The 23221-nt window shown below is 37.6% G+C and overlaps 1 protein-coding gene across 1 annotated transcript in view; it reads right to left on the bottom strand.

Moving 5' to 3' along the window:
- LOC139717816 (uncharacterized) overlaps nt 1-23221 on the bottom strand; it is a 161181-nt gene that overhangs the window by 88329 nt on the left and 49631 nt on the right. The window contains exon 3 of the mRNA XM_071629314.1: nt 5610-5674. Within this exon, the coding sequence (XP_071485415.1) occupies nt 5610-5674 (65 nt within the window). The remainder of the gene's footprint in view (nt 1-5609; nt 5675-23221) is intronic.

The raw sequence follows: 23221 nt of genomic DNA, 5'->3' as shown, positions 1-23221 counted from the left end.
CAGACTAATGAATCTTCAGAATAATTAATTTCTAATAACTAACAACTAATTTCATTTTCAGGTAAATGGACCTTTGGAATAAGACGCCTTATTTAATTTTCGGAATAATGAGCCTATTGATAATGCTTTAAATGCTGGGATTTACAAACATTTCTTTTTTTCAATTCTGGATTGGTGAACATAAAGTATACAGAATTTGTGTATTTTGGAATGATGAACCTTATTTCACCTTTTAATTTAAAACAAATCCTAGTGGGGCAGATATGTGAAAAAAATGTTCACATCCGGCGGAAAGTATGAAATTTTGCACATAGGGGTATTTTGGGGTGCTGATTTCAAAAATTGCCGGATCCAAGAGATCTGGCCTCGGGGTCGGCCGCCATTTTGAATTCCAATATGGCCGCCGTCAGAGATCCCTATCTTCAGTTCTGAATGACATAAGCCATTGGAATTTGATACGTAAAAGCATGGTGATATGGTAACTTCAATAACAGACTTATTTGACATGTCTGACAAGCTGCACGGCAGCTAATTTGAATTTTCTTACATAGTTACCATGTTGGAATGCTGAAAATCTCTATCTTGGCTTTGTAAATTAGGCTACCAGATTAAGCGCGCGTTTGTAACTGATTGAGTGCGCAGTGCTGTATTTACATTGTGACGTCAGTGACAGGCGCATTATGCTTCATTTTTGCTGCACTTTTTGGCATGCCCGTGAATGTTAGTCGTGATATTTGTCTTCGCAACCATATTTGGAATTCAAAATAGCGGGCATTGCGTTTGTCAGACACATCACATTAGTCAATTCTTAAACTCAGTATGTTGATATACTTGTTTGCACCTAATTTCAGCGCCACTCACCACTTAGAACTCGAGATAATGATTTTGAACATTTCATCGAGGCGGCCATATTGGAATTCAAAACGGCGGCTATTTGATGTTTGTCAGACATTTCAAATTAATCTATCATCAAATTCAATATGTCAAAACGCTCTTGTGTACCAAGTTTTGGTACCACAGGTCATTCAGAACTGAAAATAGGGATCTTTAAATTTGTTTTGTGATGGCGGCCATATTGGAATTCAAAATGGCTGCCGACCCCGTGGTCAGATTCCTTGGATCCGGTAATTTCTGAAATCAGCGCCCCAAAATACCCCTTTATGGCAAATTTCATACTTTCCGCCGGATGTGAGCATCTCGACCAATTTTTGTTACATATCTGCCCTACTATTCAGAATATATAATGAACAGCACCCATTCAAGAGAATAGCAACTCTTCTATTAACAGGACAGAGTGAATGGTCATGGTTAAAGAAATTGTGCCATATTACAGGACATAATTTTACCTCATAGTAAAGTTTACCTCAACAGTGAATTTATAATGGTGATAATTTTACCATTTTACCAATCTTAGAAGAGCAAAATCAATATCAACTCACTTGATTTTTTTTTTGCAACAAAATCTAATGTGAAGGGATGTTGATGAATACTGAGCATACAAATCCTGCTCACTATAAATGAGTCCACATAAACATAATATTAGTTTTAAAGGGGTAGATGTGACGATCATAGCCAGAGAAAAAAGTTGTTCCTGCATGTAGAGTTTGTCTGGCATGCGACCATGTGACTTCCTTGTGATGACTGCTTTACGAACGCTCGGCACTTCCAGCGAAGACGGACACATCAGCCTGTGCAATGTAGTCAGCTGTTTTGTGACAAGCCACTGTGTACGATGAACCCCTGATTTGCCCCTGTTTGATATTGACAAATTATCTAAGTCTCAGGAGTAAGTGACTGTCAAGTTTTCCAGTATTCAGAGCATGGATGCAAATTATGATCACTTACAATATTCAAAAAAGTATATAAAAGGGGATGTACATTGGACATAAGTCTCAATGAGTTTACATTAGTCTGGCACTCCACAAATATTCTCAAATCATTGTACACTTTTTAAAATGTATGTAAATCTCTCTTTCATCTTGTACATATATTTTGGATGTGAACTATGCATGATCACAGATTTAAAACTTTTCATTTCTCAGAACCCAGAGGAACATTTAAGACTTCTTCTTGTCTGAGTGTTACCAAGTCTCTTTTTACAGGCTCTCCTCACAGAACATAAGAGAAACCCATAAAGTTGAGTAACACTTTGTATAAACTATAATATCATGCTGATTATCGTGAGATCATAGAAACAAAGGAAGCTGCTACTTTCTAAACCAGACATAGGCACCCTTCAGTGCATGTGTGTGTGTGTATTTATATGTGTGTGTGTGTGTGTGTGTGTGTGTGTACTGATATGCACGCATGTGCGTGTGTGTGCATATTGTGTGTGTATATATGTGTGTTCGGTTGCCAGGTTCATATCATCCTTGCAATTTAGCCCTATTTTTTGTATTTACCAGACATAACTTTTGACATGCTTGTCCTGGTTATTTGCTAGTTTTCTGTTTGAAAAATATATTTCAATAACTGCACAACAAGAGTGTCTTGTTTTTCAAATGTGCACACTTGAGATATCGAGATATTGAGATACCACTATTATTATCGCAAGTATTATTGCTACTGTACTCTTATTATGTCAACATTATCATCAGAATTGCTGTTCCTATCTCTACTACTACTATCATCATTATTATTATTTGCAGCATTTTTTATGTCACCATCATAATTACCACACTCTACAAATTTATATGTTGTTGGTATTTTGACAAACATTTACACACTAACAGGTTGTAAGGCAGCATTTCACCACTGCTAAGTGCAGTGCTAACACACATGCATGCCTCTGGCACCTTCAAATAGTACCGAAACTACGACAGCACTTTGACTCAGGGCACACAGGCACACAAGGATGACACGATAAATAACACATTCTCCATTGTTTTCCTCGGTGCTAACGGCGAACAATGGGAAGTCGAGGGCAAGAGACGAGCAATCAGCCAGGAACACATGAGCTGTCTTCTCTCTCATGTCTATCCTTGATGAGTGATAGGCTTGCTTGCAATCCCAAAAATTACAATCACTTCTGTTAAACTGCTATCTAACATAAAATAAATCAAACTTCCTCACAACCATAGAGGTCCATAAACCCAAAATTCTTGCCTTAAAATCCCTTTAATCAAAATCTTACAATATCAAGAACTGTATTTGACTTTGCACAATAAATGATTATGCCACAAAACATAAGATTTAAAAAGAATGATAACCAAATATTTTGGAACAAATTTGATGATGCTCTCAAAAAGCATTGAAATTGCCTTTCTTTACATCACACCTCAACAGTTCTTGTATCATCCTCGGCAAATGATTATTGTAATTAGTAAAGATATATATACATATATATATTTTATTTTTTTTCCAATCGACAAATTTGGTCCACCAACTTTCATATCCTCTTCCAAGGAGGTTATGTTTTTGCCAGTGATGGTTTTTGTTTGTCTTCTTGTTTGCAAAATAGCTCAAAAAGTTATGACTGGATTTGGATGAAATTTTCAGGAAAAGTTGATAACGACACAAGAAAGAGATGACCGAATTTTCGTAGTGATCAGGATCACTGTCTAGATCCAGGAATTATTTTGAATTTTAAAAAGATTCTTCATTGTGGGGACATCACAATGTGGGTGGAAATGAGCTGCTTGGTAGAGGCTTGGCACTCTCTGAGTGCTTTTGCAATTATTTGCTTCTTGTAAACCCCACATTTACGGCACTGATGCAATTTACTCTTTTTTCATACTCTCATTTGTCTCATCTTGTTATGTCTAGTCTTATTGTTTCTTCTTGTTGAATTTATCGTATTGTGTCTGCTGTCACTTCTTCCAATACTTGATTTGATAGTCTAGAAAAATTTGATCAACACATAGAGACCAAGTATGATGATAATCTATTGAATGTTTGTTTGTTTTTTCACCAATTCCAATAATTATATCAGGATATGGGATGGACAAATGAACATCCAAAAACATGAACTGAGCACCCTACATGATGAGGAATGAGTATCAAAGGTACTTTAAAAAACTGAACTGTACCCTTTTATTAAGCATAGTGTGACCACTGCATCATGTTGTCTGAACATGTAATCTATCTTTTCATTTTTTTTGAAGCACCATGAGCACCGAAAGGTGGACCTGTGCGCTGTACAAGTAGCCACTATTATCATTATTATCATTATTATTATTGTTGTTGTTGTTATTGTTATCATTATCATTATCATTATTTCTATTATCATTGTCATTATCTTGGAGTAGCCCATACCTGGCAAACACAAGTATATGGAAAGATTATGATAAACAAATGATATACAAGTTTGTCAAAGGATTTGACAAGCTACATTTGAAGAAAATACAAGGCAAGACTTGAAGGGATGCACAGTTTCCAACCATTTTCCATACATTAAGTGTCCATTCCTTCATTTATTTATTTTCTTTTTCAGAATATAATTGTATTACTAAATGAAAGCAAGTACAGAGGGAGACAAATTGAAGAAAACTCATACCCCATAATATACTGTCTAACTGACATAAGGATTGAAATATTATTGCATAGGCCTAACATTCAGATTGCAGGTTGTCAGCAAAGTATTGTATTCATAAAATGAAAATAACTTGAATAGATTCGAACTGAAACTTTAATAAAAAAAGAAAAGAAGTTGACTTTGCTATGGGTTTCATTCTAATGGAAACTATGGTGACACACGGGACTTAAAGTAATCAATCCAAACATTCAAAACAGTAATGAATTCAAGAATAAACTTTGAACATCAGGTGGTACAAAAAGTTAATCACAATTCAAGGCTCTCTGAAGGTAAGAGCTCAAAATTTCATACTATCTCCTTTATTCTTCTCTTGAGGCATATATTCATAAAGTTCAACCATGCGCCGTCTGGCTCTGCTGAAGTTAGTGTCTTCGTTTTGACTTTGATGGCTTCCCTTGGAAACCCCAACGTCCCTGCCACAGTTCCTGCCGGGCACTGACGTCTTACAGGACTCCAGGGCCCGTCAAGACTAGCAGAGATTGATTGATAAGATTGCCTGTCGTGGACGGCCAACGGGGCGCAAAGAGCCATTTCCAGCCCGTACCCCACCAACAGGAAATGCATTACCGTAAACACAAGAGTATGCACGCGTTGCCTGGCCTGCCAGGCGACTTTTGCACAACAAACCATGTTGTTGGCATCTGCATGTGCAGTGCAGAGTGCACAGAAATTGTTAAAAACTACAAGTAAATGGCGATGAATAAAACCATCACCCTTTAAGGTATAATTGAGGCAAACCCATTCTACAATCTGACCTCTCAGAACACTCACTGTGACTCACCATGATGAAACATATCAAACATTTCCTGCAATTTCCAGAAATACTCTAAACATTGTCCACAGCACTCCGTTTGCTCATAACTTCTTGCTACGTGAATCAACTTTGATACAGTAATATATATGAGCAGGACGATACTATAGTTGTGGATGATTGCTTTACAAGATACAAACAATTATGGTATCAATTCACAGAGTAGAAAGAAGGAAAGACTCAGGAAACAAGGACGAGTCTTTTGATGCAACAGAATACCGAAAAATTGACGTAAAATAATGAATTTGATGATCAAAAACTTACCTCGCTCTGTCGTCTCTACCCATAGATGACCGGGTCAGGGAGTCGAATTTTTCCTTTTGTAATTCCTGAGAGGGGAGATGATAAAAGAGGACACAATTGTCATGTCTCATCCACAGTAAGCATGGAGACGTACCCGGTCACTGCACGTACGGGTGAGAGCGGGGACAACCTTTCAGCGATCGGCCTTAAAAGGCAAAGTCTGCACGCCTCGGACAGACAGTAAATTACATGGGAGTTTGCCACGGTCGGCAATTGGGTTATGTGGCTACATTTACGGCACAACGTGCAACATCCTGGCGATAGTAATTGCCCTGTACATGCAAAAGCCGTTATGGTACATTGCTGTTCCTTTTGCCGTCTCAGCCGAAAATATCCCTTCAGTTCTAGCGCAGGGGGACGTTGTGCTTGGAAGAGATATGAATAGGACAAGTCAGGGTGTGTAGCACTGGGGGAGATCTGTTAACGTACGAGTCACACTTTGTTGTCTACCCCCCCCCCCCTCCCCTTGTGCGTGTGCGATTCACAAACTTACCCCAACACACAAACACACATACACACACACACACAGACACACGATTTTACACACTTAAAGAGACGAGCGTGTTACAAAATCAGCCAGATCCACAGGAGCATGCGTGGGCGCCAATTCTTGAACAAGAAGAGAGGAGCTGGAATGATGGGGGGAGAGTTGCTAAGATTATGGGTTAGCCCGGGAGGAAGGTGTCTAGGAACTATGACGTGGATGGCAAGGGTTGAGTCTAATAAAGGCCTTTCCTCTTCAGCTTCCCCCTTCTGTAATGGCTTGGTCTGCGCCATCGACTGGCCTTGAATACAAGGGGTGGGGGTGAATCTTGCCAACATCAGGGGGTCTGGGGAAAAACATCTGAGATATCTGTCGCTTTAGCCCAAAGAAGGCTGTTTCTATCCATCATCTCATGAATATCACTCAGCCTTTGATATAGATACCCGTGGCAAAATATTTGGAGATCACCTCATATTGGAACTATATCTGTTAAGTTACCAGAGGTATCAAACTTTGAAATGTAATTCTGTAATCTTTCACACTCAAATTTTCCTTGACAGTTCTTCCCCCTTTGTCTTTGTGTGAAAACAAGGAAGAAAGATCATATCGCAAACTATGCCTTACCTAGTGTTACCTTGGTTGAGAATCATTTTTCCTACAAAATATTAGCCCATCTTGAACAAGTCCAAAGCATGCTCCCACTATTCAATAATCTAGACAAGGTACTTTCAAAAATCAAACTTTCCATGACTGTACTTTGATATTTTTTTTTAAAGTTGCTCTTGAATAAAAATGGCTGCCACAGAATGATACAGATCTATGAGAAAGCTAGCAAGGTACCATAAAGTATCAAATGTCAAATCCGAAGGCCAAAATATCTAAGATATGTAATATCAATGGTATGACCCAAAATTTCATCACACTCCTTACAACATAAACCCTGACTCACAAATTTAAAAAATAAGTTGCTAAAGCTCACAGAATGTAAACCCACTGCACACAGAACAAGTAAATGATAATGGTTTAATAAAAATAGAACTACTGAGCACAAATGAATTGATGAGAGCTCTTGAATTAGTTCACTTGCAAATAATTAGTTCACTTGCAAATAATGTGGAAATTAGAGGAAAGAGAGAGAAAAAATGATAATCATATCAAAAGGTTTATGGTACCTGAGAACTAATTAATGGACTGATGGTAAAGATGGTTAATGTTGAAAGCATGAAAAAAGCATTTACAAATTTTTCCCCCATGATTGATATTCAAACATGCATTTATCATATGTAATAAGTAACTTTTCCTTCACTTTGTGCAGTGTGTAATCCTTTCTTAATGAAACATAGTCCAAATTAACAAATTACCATTACATCAAGCCTAGAAGCAGCCAGAACTTAGGCCTATCTGCAAACTTTAAATGCAGTTTCATCAATTGTTTTTCATTGTCATAGTTCTGCTGTGTATTATACAGATACATAAACATTTGCCGATTAGATGTTTTTGCAACCATTATGAAATTTGTCTTACTGAGAATGTTTGTGGGCTCATGGGGGAAAAAAAGCAATGACAGTCTTTTTCCATTGTGACAGTAATAAACAGTCATCACAAGGCCAAGTCACTCCACACCTGACCACTTTCCATTGACTACAGTTTTGATTACCTATTAAACAGCTTAACACAATGATAACTTTAGCTCTATACCAACAGAGCACTGATTTCCTCATACATAATACATCATACACCAAAGGAAGCTGCTGACAGAGGGGGAGTCCCAACCAAGTTCCATGCTTTTTATCAATCTTTTTTTCTTTGAAACAGGATGACTTCGGGGCAAATTTTCCTCTCCACATCCCGAACAGGATGTTCATTACCCTAAACCACCAGCAATTCACCTACAACTATAGAGTTCTACAACAAGTGATACAAAACAAGTACATTTATCGAAAAGATTAATCCTAAGGAAGATAGATATATATATCTAAATTGTGAAGGTACGAATGGAAAAGATACAGTTGTGGGGATATCCCAGTGAAATTTGACAGATCAAAACTTTTTACAATTTGTGTACCAATCAATCTACAAAAAAGATTACCTGCTATGTGCTTTCAAAACGACTGTCTTAATAAAAAAAAAAAATGGCCTAGCAGTTGCATTAAAAGAATATTGTAGATTACCTTTTATGGAAAAGTATGCTCTTGACAAAAATATTACAAGTAATGTTTGAGATGTTAAAAGTAAATATCAAAGAAAATACACAGTGCTTCTCATCAGTCCACATGTAAACAGTGTCCGTGGAATCATTGGCAACAGCTCTGCCCATCTCAATAATTGTCTGTGTTTTGCTTGATATTCTTATAAGTTTTGGCCTTGACTGGATTAAATCACACCTTCTCTCTCCATATAGGGAAAGCCTCCTTTAAATGTCATGGGAAGGTCCCAACAAAGATACACAGAGGCTAACAGGAAGGCTGAAGCCTGTCATGTCATGACCCATTTCCCAACCACATTGTGTGGTTGCTTTCTAGGTAGAGGACTGCGGGGGACGTTAGTATACTGTGAACATTTTCATAGTGATCATCAACCTGGAGAATGAATTCAAATTATAGCATTTCGGCTGAATCTCATTATTAAAACATGTATACAAAATATTGTCATTCAACCTCGCAAGTCCTGGGGCTATTGTGCTGCAGAAATCATTACTTTGCCCTCATCAAATTGGCAACAATGAATTTTACTGACTGCTGTCCCACACTGAAGAAAATTAAGTAGAACTGCCTTTATTTACCAAATATGCACAAAATCATAATAAAAACGTTAAAATTTGACAATTTAGACAGACACATTAATGTTATTCTTCAAAAATATGTTGTCAAATTAAAAATTCTTAGCAATATTTTTGATAAAATTTTGTAACCAACATAAACAATAGAATAAGACCAAAAATAGGACTCATAAGAAAAATGAAATGGTAGCAAAAATTAAACTTACAATAAATGATAAACATCAAATCACAGATATGTGGTTTCTGGGTATCAATTAATGGGTTTAAAAAGAGTAAATTGTATTTCCAGCTGTGAAATTATTAAAGCAAAATCATAGTTCTCTTATGCCTGCAGAACTGTCAATTATTGCTCTTAAATGTACACGTCTGCATAAGAAATGTGTGAAATAACACTGTAATAACACAATTTCAGTTGGGTAATCACAAAAATGTGAAATATTAGCTGAAAAGGTTCGCTAGAAGTCCGCAATCTCAGAGATTACCCGATTGTGATTGCTACATAATTTCTATAATCGATTGTTGATAATTGACAAATCGTGAATTGCATGCAGCCTGTAAGAAAATGTGATTGCAAGGGCAATATCTATATCACGCAATATTCTACAGTCCAACAATGCTGAATGGGGAGGGCTATTCTGGAATAAAAATTGTGAACTACGATCAAACTTATTTTGCACTTTTGATCTAAAAAATGAATACTCCAACACAACTCATCATCCTGGCAAATTGTGTTAGCCATGTAAAATTTCTTGGTAGAACCTTTGCAAGCAAATTCCAAATGGCAGAAGATGAATTTTGAAAGCCCTTAATTCTGACAACAATGTTCTAGCTTTAAAGAGGGTATATTCACTCACCAAACGTGTGAGAAACACAATTACACAGTCGGAGAAAAAAATGCAGAGAAAGATACCAGTGAATATTATTGTCTCTGCCATTTGTCATCCCATATCAATGTATTTGTACATGTGTGGTTTGCGTGACATGTAGTGTGCGGTGTGTGGTGTACATGTCAAGGCTACCAACTCTCACGCATTGAGCGTGAGACTCACACATTTTGGTCCTTTCTCACTCTAAAACTTTATTTCATTTGCATGCATTTCTATTGATTTCACTCATTTTGACTCCTAAATTATAGCATTGGCCTATGGGAGTCTCACTCTCAACTAGTTTCCAGTGTTGGCAGCCCTGACATGTTGCATGTGTGCGTGTGTGTGTATGTGTGATGCATGAGTGGTGTGTGTGGTTTGTATAGATGTGGTGTGTGTGGTATGAGCAATGTGTGTGTTGAGTGAGTGTTTAATGTGTGGTGTGTACTTGTGTGCGAAATGATGTATGTGTGTGTCAGCATTCGTTGACAAGGAATGGTGAATGGACTTGCCTTGAACTTTTATTGTTGTACCATGATTCAAAAAAGCGGAGAGGATCACAGGCAAAATTGCTTGGCGGAAATATTGCGATGGAAATATTTTGAAATATTTGTAAATAATACAGCATCATATTCAGAAAATATTGCAAAAGTTGCTGTACCCGTCCCTGAGACCAGGCGTCCACTAGGGCGCGGACAAGACGCGGACAAGCCCCGGAATGCAAATTTGGTATTCCGCACTCCTTCGGGAACCTGTCCGCACGTTCCTGAACGTGTCCGCTCACTGTCCTAAACATGTCCGGGCGTTTCCGCACCTTCGGGAGAGAGAAAAATTTCCGCGTCCAAATTTTGATCGAGACCAAAATTTGGACGCGGAAATGAACTTCCTGACACCTTCGGCGACTTGTCCTGACGATGTCCTGAGGATGTCCCGCTTGTCCGGAACCCTTCCGCTCCTTCCGCACACGCTCCGGAAAGAATCCCGCGGTGTGGGGAAGCTTCCCGAATGAAAGCGGAAGACACCAGGAATGTTTTAGGACAGCGCGGAGCCGATGCGGATCTATATATGCAAGTGTCCGGAACCTATGCGGAAATTTTGTGATCCAGACACGAAAATGTCGACACTTTCCGCGAGCGTCATGCCAATGAAACGCAAAATTAGCAAGAAGGGAGGCGAGGCCCCCATGCAAATATCTCCATCACAGGCACACCTTTCGTCTAGTGATGAAGAACAGGTAAATCTAAGGAATTTCCGGTCCCAGAAGGCAAAGAAGAAGGTAGTAGAGACTGTGCCAAAAGCAACCAGAAAGAAGTAAAATCAGCCCCCTAACTTCCTAGTAAGTTTGTTTTGATTTGATCTTTTCAGAAATTATTTTTCATCTGAGTGACTTTCCTGGTTCCTATTACTTACTATAATACATTTTCCTTTATGTTGTTTTCGTATTTTATTTGCAAACAAACTATGTTGTCCCATGTGACAGCCCAGCTGAAAAATCACAAAAGTAGGTGGAAGTACACTCAGAAAAAAAAGCATAGAATTTTTGGCTAAATGTTAATGTATTATATAAACATGAACGCATGAACAAGTTGTTATTCATACGTAAATGCTTTCTATAATGATACAACATATTAGAACAAAAGACAAATTCATCACACTAAAAAGCATGAATTCAATTGCAAAGATATACTTGTGGTCTCATTACAATGTAATATAACAATGAAAGCTAAAGATGATGGAGGAAAATGAAGAATTTTCTGTCACTTCAAAATTCAAGTGAAATGAGAGAAATAGCAATAAATCAGTGTTAAATTTCTGTCTTTCTTTTGTTTTGTTTTTTTGCTGAGTGTTAAAAGTACACATTAAGCATCACAAATCATTTCAGAAATATTCTTTACCTGAATGATTTTCGTAGTTGTTATTACCTAATAATTTTTTCTTCTCTTTTTGTTTTGGTTGCAAATAAACTCGATTGTCCAATTTGACAGCCCAGCTGAACCCCCCCCCCCAAAAAAAAAAAGTAAATTAAAGTAGGTTAAAAATGTTTCCCCATTTTTACACTTCATTGACAATAGGCTAGTAAGCTCTAAGCATGAAAAAAAAAATCTCGGACTTGAAAATGTTCAAAAGTGATCAAAATAAGAGAGGGTTGGAGATGCACAAGGGTAAAAATCAGAGAAAGAAAAACAAATTTAATAATTAGGATCATTTTGGCATGCTCTACAGAAGTATCAGACAAAACATGTATATACTTCACGATGGATAAAGCACAGTTCTAAAAAAAGGGAATAAAGAATATATATATATATATATACACATAAGTAACAAAACTGCAACAAAGTTCATGCTGTATTCACCAACGGTTTATTTCTTGTGAAGAAATAAACCGTTGGTGAATACAGAATGAACTTTGTTGCAGTTTCGGTACTTATCTTTTTACCTTGCCCAAACGTGGACTACCTTATCAAAATGATGATATATACATATATATATGTATATACATTTACATTTTTATGTATATGATATATATATATATATATATATATATATATGGTTCAAAAAGTTTGCGAATATCATCCATGTGACTGTAGGCAGAGAAAAAATTGTTCTCCCAGATGAGACAAATCCAAAAAAAAACTAGAGATTGTAATTTGTCATCACTGACAAATTAAGGTGATCCGATTTTTTTTTATCAATGATTCGAGTCCTGATCGCAATAGGCATGACCATACAAGTTTCATCTGTGTTTAGAGACATTGGCCGTGTGATGTTTGCATTCTCATTTAGAAAAGGGAGTCATATCTGCCATCTTTGGTACCAAATTCTGTATACACTGAATAACGAAGATACAGCAATGAATACATATGACCTTTGACCCACCTTTGCACTCCCAAGATTGCATCTGATGAAATAGTGGTTATTTTGTGAAATGATTCTCGCGACATCGTCTATACGTGTGGAAAATATGGGAAAGATAGGACAGGTATTCACTAAGATACAAGATGAAACATTTATGACCTTTGACCCTAATTTACATACCCAAGATGTTGTCCGATCTAGTAGTTGTTATTTTATGAAATAATGTACGAGACATGAACTAAACATGTGCAAAATATGGGGGTGATAGGGCATGTTTTTCTTGAGTTATTGCAAAGAAAGTTGCAGAAAGAAAGAAATATCTCAATACATAGAAGATAAGCTTTAATTTCAACCAATTTTTTATCGTAATTCCGACATCGTATGAAAAAACGAAGGAAATGAAACGATAGCGCAAAGTCTCAGCTACAATATATTAAAATCTGGGAGAAATTCACCGAAGGGTAAGTGAGCTAGTGCTCGATAAAGACAATCATGTCAATTTTCACATTAAAGAAAATTCCCTCCCATAGAGATAACACGTCATAACGAAGATACAAAAAGAAGTACATATGACCTTTGACCTCAATTTGCACAGACAAGATGGCATCTGAGTAAAAAGTGATTATTTTGTGAAATGATCCTTGTAACATGGTCTTTGCGTGTGCAAAATATGGGAAAGATAAGACATGTATTCACTAAGATACAGGGTGAAACACCTATGACCTTTGACCCTAATTTACATACCCAAGATGGTGTCCGATCAAGTAGCTGTTATTTTATGAAATAATTCACGTGACATGAACTAAACATGTGCAAAATATAGAAGTGATAGAGGCCGTTTTTCTTGAGTTATTGCAAAGAAAGTTGCAGAAAGAAAGAAATATCTCAATACATCGAAGATAAGCCTGAATTTCAACCCAATTTTTTGACGTGATTTTGACATCGTATGAAAAAACGAAGGGCACACTTACGGTAGCGTAAAGTCTCAGCTACAACATATTAAAATCTGGGAGAAATTTACCGAAGCTTAAGTGAGCTAGTGCTCGATAAAGATAGTCATGTCAATTTTCATTTCCAGAAAAACTGCACTCCCATAGAGATAACACGTAAACTGGTCAAATTTGACAAGATTACTTTTAATCCATTTTTACGAGGTGATACCGTTATCCAATCAAAATATTGTAATTCTATGTTTGAAAGAACATTAAATAAGCTACATCATACTGAAATCTGGGTGAAAATTGACTAAGGACTAGTGAGATATGCTCGAATGAACTTGAAATTTGATGACGTCATTTTGAAAATTTACTTTTTTTACTTTATTAAGAAATTTGATATCTTTTAATCATTTTGTCAGCATTGCCACCCCATGAAATGACATGTACAACTCATCAGCTTTCAAAATATGTACAGAAAATGGGGGGTCACCGTCCATCCTGACGAGTAAAATCGGATTTAAAATTGGCAGTTTTTTGGCATAGTTGCACTGTATATCGCCATTGACGCGCGCGCGGAATTTCAACTTTGACGGGCCCGTATGACGTCATATTGAGTCGGATTGATTTGAAACTTGGTATAAATATTCCTTAACATTTCAGACATCCGATCAAAGTGAAAAAACTGGAAATTTCAATTGCACATGAGCTGTGCGTGCGTATATGCGCGCGCGCGTACGCGTCCGTCCGATTTTTTCAATTTTTCAAAAAATGCTCCAAATGGTCTGAAACGTGTGCAAAAAAATTTTGAGCTCGATTGGAGCATACAAATATTTCAACGCGCGCGTACGCGCACGTTTTAAGAGAAAATATGAATTTTGAGAACATGAGTAGAATGCGCATAATTTGAAATATATGTGACGTAAATTTCATTGAAAAATTTCATTCCATTAATGAGATATGATTGAGAATGTGTTTTCATATAATGACGTCATAGTGACGTCACGGTCCACTGATCACAATGATACATTAGATTTGTCGTCTTTGGGACATGATGCATACATGGTATAATTTTGAAATTGATAGGCAGCGGACTTTCTGAGCTAACCTCTGCACAACTTTTGCGGAGAAATAAAGAAAGAAAGAAGAAGAAAGAATCCGTACAGATACAGAAGGTGATCCGAAGGATACTCGGATCACCTAAAAAAAATGAGTCGTCAGCCGACATGCAGACAATCCTATTCTTCGACTTTTGGTGGTCACATTCTATTATATCAAATAATATTAACCAATCATATCAATATAATGTCAGCCGCTACTGCGGAAGCACAACAAGGAGCATCAATGACGGCTAGCAGTCAAATGAGGAAAAGTCAAAGTCAGCGCCAAATTTATACCTTTCCATTTTCCTGGTATTGTCCGCAGTTTGTCCGCATGCCTAACTTGTGTTGTCCGGAAGGCATCCTGATTGTCCGCGTTCATTCCTGGTGTAATCCTAGATGTTTCCGCGCTGCCCGGATACGATTAGCATATTTCGAGGTATTTCGCGCTCTTCCGGAGTGATTCCTAGGTTTGTCCGCAGTCAGTCCGCGGACAGTCCGCGGACAGTCCTAGGAATGTCCCAGGACAAGCCGATTCACAAAGTTATTCCGCGTCTGTCGCGGACAGGATGCCGAAATAACAAAATTTGCTTCCGCAACCCTTCCGGGGCTTGTCCGCGCCCAAGTGGACGTCCGCCCTGAGGAAACAAACTTTAGGTAACGTCATAAGAACAGATGATGGGTACTGTACACAGTCGTGTGGCTCACAGACAAAATGTGACCCGCTAACTAGCGCTGGCGAGTACGAACCAGGGAATCGTACATATACCAGCTGGTAAGTGTGTGTATGGGTTAATCAGCGATGGCACATAAGGACATGACATCCTCGACAGACGTTCACATATAAAACAGACAACAATACGCTCCATCTGTTCGCAGCAAGGACACTGTGACGGAATTGTGATTCGACGACGCGAACAGCTCAAAGCGGAAGATCTGGCCTCACGGATTACAATGCCCTCATCCCGTAATTTTGAGGCACCATGCTAGCTATGCAAGTCGAAAGTACCTTCCGCATACATGTATATTGACATATATTCTTGCAGTGAGGAGACGCATGAGCCGTTCTCGGATGCCATCATTGCATACGTCTTGCACAACTTGCTGTCAATGACACCCTAGATGTTGTCTGCTGGACAGAAGTCCAGAAACAGCTGGCAAATAAAATAAAAAAGGAAGATAATCTGCAAGTGTCACAACCATGGTGTGAATTAAGGCCAGTTAGTGTCAGATGGCCATTATTGCCAGTTGAGTAGACCAGAAAGGAAGTCAACATTAACATGGCAGCCGGATTTTCAGCAACCTTTCCACAAAGAGGACAAAATTTGGTCCCGACTTTTCTTGAATCATCTCAGCAAACGTGATAAAAAGACATGTCTGAATATTGGGCACCCCAGCAGTCTTTTCCTCACACAGATAATAATCATTTTTTTTTTTGGGGGGGGGGGGTGAGAGTGGGAGTAAAGGACTGTCTAAGTATTTTTTTCCTGTTGAGACCTTAACCATGCCCGCTGGTGAAAATGGGTCAACCTCTGTATGATAGTGTACGGTAGCACTAGTCACGGCTATTAATTGACTGCTGAGTCACACGTGAGAAGGGATTTTTTTTCTTCTTTTTTTTTTTTACCTGCGAGACACAGTAACTGCACGATAGTTACATAATGATCAAAGCACGAGTTTGGTCATCTGCCCATAGCGAGTAACTTCATAACAAACCCAGGTTATGTCATTGCTGCAAATCTATCATAAAGGGATAATTTACCATTTGCAGATAACAATGAAACAAAAACCCAGCATAAGTGCTTTAAAATAGTTCTAAAATGTGAGTTAGGGATAGAAACAACCAATATACACATTTAAACCCGTATAATCAATGTTCAGTATTGTTAAATATACAAAATGTGAACAATAGTTATGATAAAAATGTTTCCAGAATAAACCGTTAATGGTGATATCTCCTTATATATTAGACTTTAGTGCAAAAAAATTATATGGTAGGATGTTTTGCGATACAACTGATGAACTACACGTATGCATCAAAAGTGATATCTTGAACATTTGTTAAATCACTGCTGCCAAAGGTAAACAGGACCTTAGATGAGGCCACTAATAGATTAAAAAGTGTTTGAATGATTAAGGTGTGTATATGTGATGGAAGAAATAAGTCTTCTCCTCTGTTCCCTCTCTTGTGAACTTGAAACTGCCTCTCATCCGTGTACCAGAAGACAGAGGATTTAACATGGTATTCTAAAACCAAATATTAAAATTAACTTATTCGGTACAAGACCCAAGAACAGCCACGCAGGCATTGAAGGAGATTATATGTTATAACATCATGAAATCACCTACAAAGAATTAGAGATGGGACATCTCATTCCTAAAAACTCCATGGGTGTTTTCTAGGGAAGTCAAACAAACAACTAGCAGGAATAACTGATGCAAGAATGACAGCTCTGTGCCACAGGAAACTCTTCATGCAGCCAGTAGCACTTACATTATTGTCATAGAACTGCTAATTCTGGCTCCTAATAATCACAAATTATTGATCAAAAGACTTCAAGAGCATTCAAATAGAATGATTTGAATAAAATATTTCAACACTGATAATTTGTACATGTTGTAGTTGTTGTTGTAATTTCCAGCAGGAATTGAACACATAATCTGTTACTAACAGCTACCATCTGTATGAAACATCATTTTTTTTTTTTTGGCAACCCCCTCCCCCTTCCCCAGCTTCCAGAAGAGCAACCTTATTCTGACACTTTGTATAGCACATCAAACAGCCAATTGTGGAAAATAATTCAAACCTGTACGGAGGTGTGTTTTTAACATAATCCCCATATAAACCATTTTAAGTTGTCAATGCAAATAAAACGGTAGTGAAAACTAATGACATACAAAATTGTATTTCAGTAATTACCAACCCTACACAAATGACAACTGGCTTAAAAACCTCAAAACACAACTCAGGTGGAAATTGGATTTGTATAGGGACTGTCACATGACAAATGACCTTCGTCGCTGGGGTGACAAGACCTCGTATCTGAAATTTTGGTGAAAATGCCTTTCTTGGATTAATGGTCAGATAATCTGTTAAAGGCGTATAGTCCCGGTAGTGTAGAGGGCGCTGTTAAATGATGGTGCCGATCACCGTTAGCATTGATACGAAGATTGCCGAAGTTGAGCTGTCATCAAGTATAAAGCGCGTAGATGTTGCTAGGTAACGTTGCCTTCGTTGTCTTCTCTGCGCATCACGCAGTCTGCAGTAATGCCAAGGTGCATGCATATGACATCAAAAAAGAAGTTTGCTAAAGCTGTCATCCCCCTAAGCCAAATCATGAGTTGAACTGTGATCGGACCACTGTCTACAGTGGATCAAACTTCTTCGGACTCGGGGAAATGGGTCACAGCGCAAGCACTAAAGAGGAGTCGATAGCGTAGTTCTCTATAGGAAACTTGTGCCGTGCGCCCGCGTACGCATTCGACTAAACCACCGGGACCATGTGCCTTTAAGTGATGTCCTGTCCAAATCCGAGCTGTCTTACCCCCAAAATAAAGCCACTACGGCATGTCAAAGGAAAGTCTCTCCCATTTGATGTAGTGCTTTGGCTGCCATGTTTTTTTGCTCTCCTGAACATTTGACATTTTGTAGATACAAGGTCTTGTCGCCCCAGCATTGCCTTCTTTATCATGAAAATTGGAACACGGTGTAGAGAGAGCAATATCATACACATGAATGTCCATGCTTCTTCAACAGTGAAAAAAAAAAATGTGCCTAGTTTGCTCTGACATCCGTTCAAAGAGCATGTCATTTATAATTCAAAAGAACTTGGAATTCAAAAGAAAGGGGAAGCAATTTCAATTTAAAAACTACTTCGTCAATGTGAAAAATGTACCAGGCAATTACATTTAGAGAGTTGAATTAAATATATACATGTGATCTCAAGAATTAGTCAAACCCTCAAGAACCCTCAGGAACAGAATTTTCAAACAGACAGAACAAACATTTATATCTTTTATCATAAACATGCGAGAATTGTAATTCTACAAAGAGTAATTCTCAAGTTCGTTTGGGGAATAACAATATATCTGCACAGAGAAGAAAACCATTCCGAAACACTAACATTCAGTATGTACAAACACTTACTCTAACATCCACAGTATATTTCCGCAGCTAGAATTTCCATATCACATCCTGTATCAATTACAAAACATGTACACACAGGGAACTCACACATTCTTTCTCTCAATCTCTCCCTCTCTTTCTCTATCTATCTATCTATCTATCTATCTATCTCTTGCTCTATTTTCCTGTGTGACCATAACTTTAACTTCCTCATACATGATGTACCGTAGCCAACGTCACCGACACAGACATAGTCAACAACAAATATTGCATTGTATTGTATTGTATTGTATTGTATTGTATGGCATGGAGCTGATGTGTCCCTTGAAAATGAGTGTCTTATGAGTGGGGGTTAGAAACCAGTTTGCTTGTGGAGGACGTGCAAGTGAAAAATTCTACGCATGAGTCATGGCAGCTAAAATACTCAACCCTCAATTAAATCACCCAGTCTACACTTAATCCCTTCTTGGAAACAAGGCACAAGTTTTACTTTCTCTCTTTTTATTTTGCCATTGAAAAGAAAAGGATGATTGAATTCATCCATCACGACTTTGCAAATGCTGAACAACTGCTCACCCTCTGACATAAATCTGTATCAAACGATCAACGGTGTTCAAATCTTTCTGTGTCAGGCGCACAGACAAGCTCAAGACAACTGGTATCAGCTACAATACAGAACTTGAAACTTACCGCCGTATCTAACTCATTTGATAACATAGCAAAGCTTGTACTGAACAGAAATTCTACATATAAGTCTTTAATATGTATACATTTTTTTTTCAAAATTGGAATTTATAAGTAAGCAAAAAAAAATTATTTGTTAATTGCATCATATGATTCTAGCATTGCAACAATTTTGCAACAATGATTTGTTGGGTAGAGTGACAGTAATAGTTAAGAAAATACTAGTAATAATAATTGTCATAAAAATAGCATGTAAATACAACAAAGCATACATCAATGCATGTATTAAGGTAAAGATAGTATGCAGAAAACCAGAAGAGAATTGAAAAAACAGCAACAACAACGTACATAGGTCAAGTAGAGACTGAAACGTTGAACCTGTTAGAGTACAATGCTGTAGTACGTGAACGGGCATTTACGGCTAATGACGTATTGTGTCCTAATGGTTTGAATGCTTTCATGGTTACTCATCATGGTCCGTACCATGTACAATCAAGAAGTGTTAGTTTAGGAAGCACCTGGGCCACTATTGAATGAATGTACAGGTGTCTATGGTTACACATAGATAAATATAAAACCAATTACTCTCACACTCTGTTAAGAACCAAAAGATGTATGATCGGTTTTGGACCACTTCAACAAGACATTCTTGTTTCAACAAACAGTCCTTTGTTCCCTTCTTTTGACTGACACAATACGATTTTGTAATATTTATATCGCATTAGTTTCGTCCTCTTGCTATGGTTAAAAGATGTAGTGGAAGGCTATTCAGGCTGACATTGAAAAATTGTGATGGTAAAATAATCAAGACCTTCTGGACGATCACCCCAAAGGCAGTCCAAAACATTGCCAGAAAAACTGTGCAATGGAGTGTAATTTTGCAATGAGGAGGTTGAGCTGCATATCGCGACTGGCAAACTTTATGCGAAATTTGTAAGAATTAACCCATATATGCTGAAGTCTGGGCAAGGTTTATAAAATCGTCATGATTTGCAGTGCAAACAGCAAATTCCACACCCACATGGAAGAATAGCAGAGCGCAATGCTTCAAATCTGCATGTGAAGCTTACTGCCACAGTTAGCAGTGTGAACCCTCACCACAAACAACTCATAATTTCCATATTGAGCAAAATCCCCACTGTCATATACGTGTATGATATGCAAAATATGCAGCTAGCCAGCAATGCTATGTCATAGCTGTAGTTGCACACAGGAAACATGGGAACAATGGGATAAAACTTCTGATTTTTTCTTCAAGTGCCAAAAAATCATGATTTTTTTGTTGTTGCAGAGTGAATGGAAAGGCCAAACACTGCAATTTTTAAACCTGTTGAAGACTAGCTCATTTTGCTATATCACACATTTGCCATAGACACCTGCCCCAGTTTACTCGAGCTAGTCTTCAACAGGTTAAAGGGGAAGGCTAGTAACTGGTCAGTGGGAATCAGTGGAAATGCTGAGAGATGATTGTTCCAATCCTTATGGGATTCATTCAAGAGTTCATTGTATATCTATTGTTGTGTGAAAATGATTTGCTTCAGAATGGTCTCATATTCAAGTAATGTGCAGTTTAATGCTTCCAGGTTAGCGTCCCTGGTCAGTGACGGAGCATTAATCTGCACATTACTTGAATATGAGACCGTTCTGAAGCAAATCATTTTCACACAACAATAGATATACAATGAACTCTTGAATGAATCCCATAAGGATTGGAACAATCATCTCCCAGCATTTCCACTGATTCCCACTGATCAGTTACTAGCCTTCCCCTTTAATATCACTATGTTTCTCAATGCAAATAGGTCCTACAGTGTAATTACGATAAATGCTTCAGTCCGCTTTTTTAAATACAACATTATTATCATTACCATTGCTATTACCAGTCACCATATGGCAACTGCTGCAGGCAGATGTCATGACAAAATGGTATAAAAATGTTTGAATGTTTATTTAGTTCTTTGTTCAAACAGTGTTATTTTGGCAGGCCATTTAACCCTGGATTTTTTTACTGTCTTTATTCAAACTTCCTGGCAAAAGGTCAGTAAGGGAGGCCTGTCCTAGAATCATCATTCTACAATGATAAGAAACAGTTTTTAGCACTCATGTTTACATGAAAAAAAAATGTCTGTTTTGTAAAAAAAACCAAAACAAACAAACAAACAATGTCAATGTAAAATTTGAAATTTCCATAACTATATGATATCGACTTTTTGGCTGATCAAATCAAAATTGCTCTGTTCTGATTGATTGATTTGGCATTGCTTTTATTGAATATAGAGTGGATTTTCACTTTTAACTGTCATTCCCTGCAACTACCATTGTTGATCCTCCTCCCCAACTACGCGCTGCCATGAGTAATATCACCATGGAGACTAATTCCCCCGCACACAGTGTCTGTACCGGAGGTCACACTGGCAAGACTTTGACAAGTTTAACCTCAAGAACACTTTGAGAAGTTTGCTCATCCATTCACCACGGTGGCCAAGCTTCTCAAAGTTTCTTTTCTCGATAAATTCTTGCAGTTTGGGTCGCTGGTGCTCATGGGCAACGAAGAAGAAAGTTCGCTCCGTCCGACAGCCCTAGAGGTACCACAGACAGGAAGTGGACTGGTCACATGACAAACTTCGCAAAGTTTCAGCTGCGTGTGTGCAGACTGCACAAATTTCGAGAAGATCTGCAAGGGGTTCCAGAAATTTCCCTATAGTTTCAGTGGGACGTTTCACGAGAAGTGTTCAGGAAGTTTGAATTCAGACTGGCCAAACTTTGAGAATGTCAAATTTGCGGAGTTTTGCCAGTGTGGCAAGAGGTTGTAATTTATACACCATATGCCTCCAGTTATTTGCAGTCACCTTCAACAAAGAAATGAGAATGTGAGGACATTCTAAAACACTAACAATATGTGGATTTAGCATAGAATAATGATCGAGTCCAAGAAACTGCATATTATTTTTGGTTTCAACTGCATACATCTCTTTATTCATATAATTTTTATATTCATTGTTAATGTTATGTTTCATATAAAAGTAGAGTCAAAAATTCTCTTTTAATTACTATAAGCCCCATGTTGAATTTTCAAAAACCTCACAATCGCTAAGTTTACGACAGATGCTTAAATTGGCTGAAACACATTTGTATAAGATTAAAGTTTGTGTTTTTCCTCTCTAGTTGAATCTTTGTTAGATTATTTCTAATTTTGTGCAGATTAAATGAATTTCACAAGTTCCATTTAATTTTTGCCCAATAATAAGATATGAAGTGAATTTTGAAGATATATGCCAATTTGATAAAATAATATTGATGATATGATAAGATGATAACTTATGAAGCAAATTTTCCCTAGAGAGTGCTGTTCCACTCAAATATCACATTGACTTCCATAAAGAAGAAAAAACTAAAATACAATCATAAGTGCTCCACCCAAAGAAGACCCCCCCCCCCCCAAAAAAAAAAAATGAAAATGAAAATAAAGTAAATAAATAAATAAATAAAAAATACAACTAAAAATCAGAAAATTATAGCAATGTAAAATGACAGTGTGACATTGAGGACAAGCAAGCAAATTTTCCTATAACATGTATCCCACAGACACCTGCTCGAGTATACTCAGGACTTACTTATCTTCAATGGGCTACAGTAAAAGTGGAAATTTTCGCAGCGTTGATGTCTTGATTCCGCGGAATTAAAAACACGCGAAATTCTTCTTACCCGGCCGAGCGCGAAAATAAAAGCATAAAAATATTTTT

This window comes from Diadema antillarum, unplaced genomic scaffold (assembly GCF_040938485.1).
Source record: "Diadema antillarum isolate AM-2024a unplaced genomic scaffold, OU_Dant_1.0 scf00000083, whole genome shotgun sequence".
Classification (NCBI taxonomy): domain Eukaryota; kingdom Metazoa; phylum Echinodermata; class Echinoidea; order Diadematoida; family Diadematidae; genus Diadema; species Diadema antillarum.
This window is presented reverse-complemented; position numbering and strand designations above follow the sequence as displayed.